At 44.6% G+C, this 10,754-nt stretch overlaps 1 protein-coding gene across 2 annotated transcripts; it reads left to right on the top strand.

The window, feature by feature from the left end:
• Positions 1-563: 563 nt before the first annotated feature.
• LOC140116769 (uncharacterized) lies at positions 564-4,527 on the top strand. 2 transcript variants are annotated; one of them, XM_072133204.1, is made up of 4 exons: positions 564-619; positions 2,122-2,168; positions 2,253-2,301; positions 2,409-4,527. In XM_072133204.1, the coding sequence occupies exons 1-4, from the start codon at positions 610-612 to the stop codon at positions 2,957-2,959; spliced, it is 657 nt and encodes a 218-aa protein (XP_071989305.1). In that variant the 5' UTR covers positions 564-609; the 3' UTR covers positions 2,960-4,527. The 2 variants fall into 2 exon arrangements, with proteins under 2 accessions (XP_071989305.1, XP_071989306.1); XM_072133205.1 differs by lacking the exon at positions 564-619 and adding an exon at positions 702-785.
• Positions 4,528-10,754: the final 6,227 nt, after the last annotated feature.

The raw sequence follows: 10,754 nt of genomic DNA, 5'->3' as shown, positions 1-10,754 counted from the left end.
ATGTGCATACATTATAGGGGTTTTCCCACTAATTTAAGTTAGGCCCTATCCACGGGATAGGAGGGGATCAGTGATGAGACCCCCACAGATCATGAAAATGAGTGGTCCAATGGGGTCCAAATATACCTCAGTCGGACCCCTCATCACTCCATGAGAGTAATGGAGCATACGGCCGTGCATGACCGTTCTGCTCCATAATTCTCAATGGAGCCTACGGATCGCTCAGTGATCTCCGTCAGCTCCATAGAGATGAATGGCACAGAACAGGGAAGTGACTTGAGACATTTGTGCGACATTTTTGAGACTATTGTAACAAATGTCACTAAAAAGATATCTGAAAAAAAAAATGATCAGGTTAATACAGTTCTATGTAGCCTGGTCATTAAGGGGTTAAATTCACTGTATTACATGCCACTGCTCAGCAGCCAATAGGATCGCTGTGTTTTGGTTTGAAACAGAACCAACAGTCATTGCTGGTCAGCAGCCAATAGGATTGTTTTGTTTTGGTTTGAACCAATAGTCATTGCTGGTCAGCAGCCAATAGGATCGCTGTGTTTTGTTTTGAAACAGAACCAACAGAACCAACTGTCATTGCTGGTCAGTCAGAAGATGGACGCCGGTGAGATAACACCCCCCCCCCCTTTCCCCATCACACATACCTGCACCTCATTAATCCCATCTCCCAGGATGATTTATTACATTAATAGGAACTTCCTGGTGATTTACCCCTTCATTACATGGACTCCTAGATGAGTCATATCCCCAAAAGGCTCCACTAGGGGGAGGTAGCTGCACTTCCATTACATACATTTTCCATTAATATGAGCTGTGTGTATACATGTGGGTATAGTGAGCGCCCCCTAGGGGCTGGTTCCGGATCATTTCGGGTAGGCTCTGCGGCCAGTATTGGTTATTGGGTACAGGCTGCTGACATTATATATGTGAGGGGAGGGGGTGAGACTGAATATGAGGGGTTTTGATAATGACTGAGATTTTAGGGCCATAACAAATGCGCATTCAATTTCCAAAAACTGTTTATAGTTATAGGTCTGACATGTAATAAAATTGTATTAAATAATGTGTCATTAATGCAGATGTTTTATGCATATACTATAGGTTTTATTATTTCCTGTGTTTATAGGTGAATTAAAAAAAAACATAATAATTATAATTGATTGATATATAATATAATGATATAATATGATTTGTAAGAAATGTGATATCTGAAATGATGATTATAAATAATGAGGTTTCCTTTATCAAAACTGTTGTCTGTTGTTGTTCCCCTAGCAACCAATCACTGCTCCACTTTTATTTCTACAAAGCAGTTGAGAAAATGAAAGCTGAGCTCTGATTGGTTGCTAGTCTTTTTCACTGAGTTAAATGTTAATACTTTCTGTCACCACTAGGGAGAGCTTACTAAATATCATGGGAGAGATTTATCACTGCTTGTACTATAGTTATCTGGCGCGGCAGTCGGTGGAGTAGTCAGGCGCAGAGTATTGGTGTATGATAAATCTCCCCTTATGGGTCTTAATAAAACTATGTTTACTGTCCCCAACAGCTAATCACTGCTCAGCTTTCATTTCAAAGCAGTTTTAAATATGAAAGCTGAGCTCTGATTGGTTATTATGGTAAATAAGATAAGTTTTAGTAAAAGCAAGCTGTTATTTTCTGACACATTGCTCCAAATCTTCTGCAGTAATGTTAGTGACATTGCCTTCTGCCACCACAAGGGGTAACTGGGTGATTATTGGGCCTCATTGATCACAGTAAAACTATCTTTGTTCCCCCTGGTGCTCAGCTCTCAAATGTTATCTGAGCGGCTAAAGAAATGACTTTCATGTTAGAAGTCCGAATCCTCTGCATCAGCAACCAATAGCTGCTCAGATTTCATTTTTTACTATGAATTTTAGAAATTAAGAGCTAAACCCTGATTGGTTACTATAGGAAACAGTGATAGTTTTACTATATTGATACTGTACATAAGCTCAAACAGTTTGGACATGGGAGTAATACAACATTTTGCACTATGCTCCAGTGCGCCCCCTAGTGGTGGCCGGGTCTGACATCTGGTTATATATTCACTTATCAGCGACTAAGTCTCTTTCTGGGTTTCAGCTTTTGCAATGGATTCCGAAGTTTCCCGCTTCTACAGGAGAGCACAGGTTGGTGACTTCATTGTCATATTGTCATATGGTCTATTCCTGATGAGAGATAAGTGGACACTTACTGGTTTCTATTCTCTTAAGGAAATTTACCGCAGCCAGGATTGCCTGTTTGGACCTGGAGTTTTCTCAGGTAAGTTTTCCCTGTCAACTTTAAATATACACTAAACCAACATAGAAATGTCTTTATAATGTCAATAATCCACTAATGACTAATTTTATCTTCTTTTTGTTTTTCAGCAAATCCCAGCACCCAGGAGGAGAGAAACCTTCAGCTGCTCATCTATGCCGCCAGATTCCTCCCATCACCTCTCTACAATATGGATCGCCTCATGCCCACCAACCGGGAGGCGCAGAAGAAATATCTGCCATTTCCATTGGATGATGAAGAACCTGCCCCGGTTATGCTGAACCAGCCGTGCCATGAGGAGAAGGTGGAGGTACAAAATGTGGAGACAACCTCCGTGGATGAGATGGTGCAGGAAGATGAGAAGAAAGACAAGAAGTCTACTGAGAAGTCCGAGGAAGAGCAGAGGAGCTCACAAGAGGACACTCAGAACACTCCTGAGGAGACTGAGAAGACCAAGGAAGAGACTGTACTGAAGATACAGAAGACAAAGAGGATAAAGAAGAGGAAGAAGAAGACAATTGTGAAGTCTTCAGCCAGAAGTCGTCAGGTGCACCAGACTTCCATCCTCCACTACATCGGCATCAGCCTCAGGATGAAGAAGAACATCCTCTGGACCCTCCTCCTCCGAACGACGTGTGAACCCTGTCCCACTGGATGGTAAGAGCACCACACAAACACATAGAAACACATAGAACAAAACACATACAAATAATATTATTTAGGATAACAACACATAGATTAATACTAATAGCAACTAGCACACACTAAATAGGAATCAGCAGCTTTGATCCAGGGTCTCAGGACCGATCGCCTTTTCCTGGGGTCAGGAAGGAATTTTTTCCCCTGTGACACAAATTGGCTGAATGTGTCCAGGGTTTTTTTTCGCCTTCTTCTGGAGCAACAGCTTTAGGGATAGGGATCTAGATTATATTTACAATAACACTACATTCAAAATATTATTTATATATAATAAATTAGTAATAATACATAGGATAGGGATAACCACAGTTATAAAAGTCTAGTATTTCTATAGACACTTAAAAAATCATATAAAAACATAAATATAAAACATTTGTAGGCACTAATCAGCAGCTTTGATCCAGGGTCTCAGGACCGATCGCCTTTTCCCGGGGTCAGGAAGGAATTTTTCCCCTGTGACACGAATTGGCTGAATGTGTCCAGGGTTTTTTTCGCCTTCTTCTGGATCAATAGCTTTAGGGATAGGGAACTAGATTACATTTACAATAACACTACATTCAAAATATTATATTAGAATAATAAACATATACATGTCAAAAAATATTAATAATACTTGGAACAGGTTTAGCCACATTAAATAAAATAATGTAGAATTAATATAAACAATTACACATTATATAATACAAATACTCAGAGTAACACACAATCAGAAATAGCTGTTAAAAATATTAGGCAAAAAAATGCAAGTAATAATTGAAAAAAAAATAGTATTAAAGCCGTAGAATAATTATAACCCCAATAATAGTATTAGTCATTATGTTAATGATGACCACATTAACATTAATAACCACGATAACTTAGCAGCTTTGATCCAGGGTCTCAGGACCGATCGCCTTTTCCCGGGGTCAGGAAGGAATTTTTCCCCTGTGACACGAATTGGCTGAATGTGTCCAGGGTTTTTTTTGCCTTCTTCTGGATCAACACCTTTAGGGATCTAGATTACATTTATAATAATAATAAAATTATAATAATAAAATTACATTAGAAATATTAGTAATACTATTTATAGCATATTATTAATACTACAGTATGTGGAAGGTTTTGCACATCAATAACAATATTGTAGGATTAATATAAACATTGATACATTAAATAACACAAGTGCTTAGAATAACAATCAATTTAATTAAATTTTTAGGGATAGGGATCAAGATTAAACCGAGAGTAAAATGACATTTGAAATATAAGTAATAATAAAATAATAAATAGATTCACATAATACATGATTAATAACACTTAGCATAGGTTTAGTCTCATCAGTAATTATAGTGTACGATTACTTTAAACAATCAATAAAATTCTAAAAATTCAATACTTAGTTAACAGTAATAATTAGTACACACTAAATGGTAATAATCGGTGTGATCCAGGGTCTTAGGACCGATCGCCTTTTCCCGGGGTCAAGAAGGAATTTTTCCCTTAGGGGTTTTTGCCTTCTTCTGGATCAACATCTTTAGGTTTAGGGAATTTTTTTTTTTATGGTTAAGTAATAAATGTTTAAAGAAATTCTTAACCATATTTAACCGTGTCGTGTCCTTTATTTCTCTTTTCCTAAAAAAAGTTATGGAGTTTAGATAATTTAGTTAATGAGGGCAGCTTATCATTTCAAACAGAAGCATGAGGGTGCTCAATGTGTGAGGAAGGGAACCTGGGGGTGCAGGATGTTGGAGGAGGAGGGGTACACAAGGGTGCTGGCTGTGGGAGGAGGAGGGGTACACAAGGGTGCAGGCTGTAGGCGGAGTGGGATATGAGGGTGCTGGCTGTAGGTGGAGTGGGTTATGAGGGTGCTGGCTGTGGGAGGAGGAGGGGTACACAAGGGTGCTGGCTGTAGGAGGAGTGGGATATGAGGGTGCTGGCTGTAGGAGGAGATGACACAAGGGCACTGGCAGTGGGTGTAGGAGCAGGACACTAGGGGTGCTGGCTGTATAAAGATGAGAAGAACATGGGAGTTAGGGCTGGGGAAGAGAAGGGAATATGGTGGTATTGGTTGTTTATGGAAAGGAGAGGGGGGAGCAGGATATTTGAGGAGGACAGGGATCTTGGGGTGTGAGCTGCATGAGGAGAGGAACATTGGAGTGCACCAAATATTTTACATAGTAGTAAAGGTAGATAAAAATGATAAAATTCTGGGTGCTTCTAGTCACTATATGGAAACTATATAGGACCTAAAATAATGTTTCCTAAGTTGAGTGTAAAGACAAACAAAATATCAACTTCCATGGATTTTCTAAAACTCTCCTATCACCTTCTTTTGCAACAAACAACACAGCGAGTGATGATTCAGACCCCGCACTATGTTACTGAAGTATCACAAAGTCACAAAGTAACAGGTAACGGATATCATGCAGTGGAATATGGACACATGTCTATGGGTTACATACATCCTACACTGTGCTAATTAGGGGCGTCACTAGGTCAAAAGATCCGTGGCACCAGATCTTTTGGCTGGAACCCCAGATCTCCCTGGGTCAGCGGGACATTTGTCCAGCTGCCTGGGAATTCCTCCCCACTGTCATCACGATCTGTGTCCTCGAGACATAAAAAGTGATGAGAAAGTGTGCATCACTGCTCTCCCCTGCAGGTCCTACCCACCATGAGGCTGCAGGACCTGGCACATTACTGGGGGTAACTGTGTGGGGCACATTACTGGGGGCAACTGTGTTGGGCACATTACTGGGGGCAACTGTGTGCGACACATTAGTGCAGGGAACTGTGTAGACACATTACTGGGGGAACCTGTGTGGGGCAAATTGCTGCGTGTAACTGTGTGGAGAACATTACTGGGAGTAATTGTGTGGGCACATTGCTGGAGTAAATGTGTGGGGCACATTACTGGGGGAAACTGTGTGGGCACATTAATATGGGTAACTCTGTGGGGCACATTACTGAAGGTAACTGTGTGGAGCTAATTTATGGGAGTAACTGTGTGGGCACATTACTGGGTGCTGTGTGCAACACATTACTGGGGGTAACTGTGTGAGCACATTACTGGGGTAAATGTGTGGGCAAATTACTGGGGGCAACTGTAGGGGCATATTACCGAGGGTAACTGTGTTGGGCATATTACTAAGGGTAACTGTGTAGCCCTCATTAAAGGGAGTAACTGTGTGGACACAGTACTGGGAGTAACTGTGTGGGGCACATTACTGGGGGCAACTGTGTGGAGAACATTAATAGGAGTAATTGTGTGAGCAAATTACTAGGGGAAATGTTGAGCCACATCATTTGGATAACTGTGTGGGACACATTACCTTGGGTAACTGTGCGGGGCCCATTAACAGGGGTAAATGTGTGAGGCACATTCTTGGGGGTCACTGTGAGGGGCACATTGCTGGGGATAACTGTGTGGGGCACATTACTGGGGGTAACTGTGTGGTGCAAATTACTGGGGGCTTTGTGGAGGCTTTGTGGAGCACCTTAATGGCACATTACTGGGGTTAACTGTGTGCGGCACATTACTGGGGGTAACTTTGTGCGGCAAATTACTGGGGTAACTGTGTGGAGCACATAAATGGGAGTAACGGTTTGGGCACATTACTGTGGGTAACTGTGTGGGGCACATTACTGAGGTAACTGTGTGGGACACAATGGGGTAAATGTGCGGGACGCGTTAATTGAGGCACATTCCTGGGATCAAATGTGTGGGGGACATTACTGGGAGAATCAGTGAGGGGCACATTACTGGTGGTAAATGTTTGGGGCACATTACTGCGTTTAACTGTGTGGGACACATTACTCAATGTCACTATGTGGTGCACATTATTGTGAGTAACTTGTGTGGCACATTACTGGGGGGTAACTGTGTGCGGCACATTAATAGGGGTAACTGTGGGGCACATTGCTGGGGGTAACTGTGGGCACATTACTGGGGTAACTGTGTGGTGGAAATTACCTGGGGTAACTGTGTGGGGCACTTTACTGGGAGTAACTGTGTGGGGCACTTTACTGGGAGTAACTGTGTGGGCACATTACTGGTGTAACTGTTTGGGCACTTTACTGAGGGTAAATGTGCAGCACATTACTGGGAGTAACTGTGTGGGGCATGTTACTGGGGGTAACTGTGTGGTGGAAATTACTTGGGGTAACTGGGTAGGGCTCATTACTTGGGGTAAATGTGTGGGACACTTTACTGGGAGTAACTGTGTGGGGCATGTTACTGGGGGTAACTGTGTGGGGAACAATACTGGGGGTAACTGTGTGATGGAATTTACTTGGGGTAACTGGGTGGGGCACATTACTTGGGGTAAATGTGTGGGCACTTTACTGGGAGTAACTGTGTGGGTCACATTACTAGGGTAACTGTGTGGTGGAAATTACTTGGTGTAACTGTGTAGGGCACATCACTGGGATTAACTGTGTGGGCACATTACTGGGCTAAATGTGTGGACACATTACTGGGGGTAACTGTGTGGGGCACATTACTGGAGGTAACTGTGTGGGGCACATTACTGGGGGTAACTGTGTGGAGCACATTAATGGGAGTAACTGTGTAAGCACATTACTGGGGTAAATGTGTGGGCAAATTACTGGGGGTAACTTTTTGGGGAACATTACTGGGAGTAACTGTGTGGGCACATTGCTGGAGTAACTGTGTGGGGCACATTACTGAGGGTAACTGTGCGGGGCACATTCATGGTGGGAAGTGTGTGGAGGAGATTAGTGGGGGCCTGCGTGGAACACATTACTGTGAGTAACTTTGTGGGCACTTTACTCGGGGTAACTGTGGGACACATTACTGATGGTCACTGTTCGGTGGACATTACTGGGGGTAACTGTGTGGGGCACATTACTAGGAGTAACTGTGGGTACATTACTGGGGTAACTGTGTGGTGGAAATTACTTAGGGTAACTGTGTGGGGCATATTACTGAGGGGTAACTGTTTGAGCACATTACTGGGCTAAATTTTTGGGCACATTACTGGGGGTGACTGTGTGGGGCACATTACTGGGGGCTATGTGGAACACATTACTGGGGTAACTGTGTGGAGCACATTAATGGGAGTACCTGTTTGGGCACATTACTGAGGTAACTGTCTGGGCATGTTACTGGGGGTAACTGTGTGGTGGAAATTACTTGGGGTATCTTTGTGGGGAACTTTACTGGGAGTAACTCTGTGGGCACATTACTGGGGTAACTTTGTGGGAACTTTACTTGGGGTAACTGTGGGACACATTACTGGGGGTAACTGTGTGGGGCACATTACTGGGGGTAACTGTGTGGGGCACATTACTGGGGGTAACTGTGTGTAGCACATTACAGGGGGTAACTGTGTGGAGCACATTAATGGGAGTAACTGTGTGAGCACATTACTGGGGTAAATGTGTGGGAAAATTACTGGGGGTAACTGTTTGGGGTACATTACTGGGAGTAACTGTGTGGGCACATTGCTGGAGTAAATGTGTGGGGCACATTACTGAGGGTAACTGTATGGGGGCATATTCATGGTGCTAACTGTGTGGAGGAGATTAGTGGGGGGGGGCTGCATGGAACATATTACTATGGGTAACTGTGTGGGGCACATTACCAAGGACAACTGTGTAGCTCTCATTAATGGGAGTAACTGTGTGGGCATATTACTGGGGGTAACTGTGTGGGGCACATTACTGGGGGTAACTGTGTGGGGCACATTAATGGGAGTAACTGTGTGAGAAAATTATTGGGGTAAATGTATGGCCACATTACTGTTGGTATCTGTGTGGGGCACATTACTGTGGGTAAATGTGTGGGGCACATTCTTGGGGATCACTGTGTGGGCTCATTATTGGGAGAAACTGTGTGGGGAACATTACTTGGGATAACTAAGTGGGACACAAATACTGGGGGGAACTTTGTGGAACACATTACTGGGGTAACTGTGTTGAGCACATTAATGGGAATAACTGTTTGGGCACATTACTGTGGGTAACTGTGTGGGGCACATTACTGAGATAACTGTGTGAGACAAAATAATGGGGTAAATGTGTGAGGCACATTACTGGGATCAAATGTGTTGGGGACATTACTGGGGATATCTGTATGGGCACATTACTGGGGGAAACTTTGTGGGACACATTACTGGTGGTAACTGTTTGGGGCACATTACTGCATGTAACTGTGTGGTACACATTAATGAGTGTCACTATGTGGTGCACAATCCTGTGGGTAACTGTGTGTGCGGCACATTACTAGGGGTAACTGTGTGGGGCACATTAATCGGAGTAACTGTGGGCACATTACTGGGGTAACTGTTGGGGCATGTTACTGGGGGTAACTGTGTGCGGCACATTACTGGGGGTAACTGTGGGGCACATTACTGGGGGTAACTGTGTGGTGCACATTACTGGGAGTAACTGTGGGCACATTACTGGGGTTAACTGTGTGATGGAAATTACTTAGGGTAACTGTGTGGGGCTCATTACTTGGAGTAACTGTGTGGAGCACTTTCCTGGAAGTAACTGTGTGGGCAAATCACTGGAGTAACTGTGTGGGACACATTAGTAGGGGGATCTGTGCGTTGGAAATTACTTGGGATAACTGTGTGGGGCACTTTCCTAGGAGTGACTGTTTGGGCACATTACTGGGGTAACTATGTGGGCAATCTGCTGGGGGTACATTACTGGGGATAACTGTAGGGGCACATTACTGGGATAACTGTGTGGGCACTTTACTGGGGGTAACTGTGTGGCACTTATTACTCTGGGTAACTATGTGGGGCACATTACTGGGAGTAACTGTGTGGGGGACATTACTGGGACATTATGGGCACATTCCTGGGGGTAGCTGTTTGGGCACATTCCTGGGGGGTAGCTGTTTGGGCACATTACTGGGGCTGTGTGGGGCACATTACTGGAGCTGTGTGGGGCACATTACTGCGGTTGTGTGGGGCACATTACTGGAGCTGTGTGGGGCACATTACTGGAGCTGTGTGGGGCACATTACTGGGCATACCTCCCAACCGTCCCGTTTTGGGCGGGACAGTCCCGTTTTTTAACCCTTGTCCCGCCTGCACGGACCGTTAAGTGAAAGTCCCGGTTATTTCTGCGTTTTCAAGGATTTTTCCGTCTTGTCCCGCCCCCGAGTCCCGCCCCCGAGTCCCGCCTCCGTCCTGCTCAGGATACAGAGAAGCCAGGGGGCGGGGTGCAGCGTCCTCCTCCTCTCCAGCTCTCGGGCTGTCTGCTGCAGAGCCGGCACCTCCCCCCATCCCCTCCCCTGGGAGGCAGAGCCCTCCCTGTCCTCAGGCTGCCACTTGCAGGCACATGGATGGATGGATGGAGCAGTGCAGAGTGTCATATTCTCTGCACTGCCCCTGCACAGCAGCCCCAGGGGATCAGCCTCCGTGCAGGCAGGAGCTCTCCAGCTCTGCTACATCAATGGCTCCCTGCCCCCACCTCCTCCTGCTCCTCACTGAAGTTCGTCTGATGAAGCAGAGCCGAGTGTGTGCAGCTGCTGCAGTGTGATAACAGGTACTCTACAGTGACTGCAGGCAGCAGCTAAAGGGTTAAACACTTTCCTCCATAGACCCCCTGCCCCCATCCCTAACCCCCCCAGTGCCTTCTATTCTGTTTTTATTGTACCATATACTTAATCCCTTAACCCCTTAAGGACGCAGGGTTTTTCCTCTCATTTCTCGCTCTCCAACTTCAAAAATCCATAACTTTTTCATGTTTACGTGTACAGACCTGTGTGAGGGCTTATTTTGTGCGTAACAAATGTTACT

The sequence above is a fragment of the Engystomops pustulosus genome, chromosome 2 (assembly GCF_040894005.1).
Source record: "Engystomops pustulosus chromosome 2, aEngPut4.maternal, whole genome shotgun sequence".
In the NCBI taxonomy this organism is placed as follows: domain Eukaryota; kingdom Metazoa; phylum Chordata; class Amphibia; order Anura; family Leptodactylidae; genus Engystomops; species Engystomops pustulosus.
This window is presented reverse-complemented; position numbering and strand designations above follow the sequence as displayed.

Bases quoted from the DNA above. Each gene is read 5' to 3' on its own strand.
- LOC140116769 (XM_072133204.1), top strand. The intron at 2,169-2,252 runs GTTGGTGACTTC...TATTCTCTTAAG, and splicing joins GCTTCTACAGGAGAGCACAG to GAAATTTACCGCAGCCAGGA. The intron at 2,302-2,408 runs GTAAGTTTTCCC...TTTGTTTTTCAG, and splicing joins TGGACCTGGAGTTTTCTCAG to CAAATCCCAGCACCCAGGAG.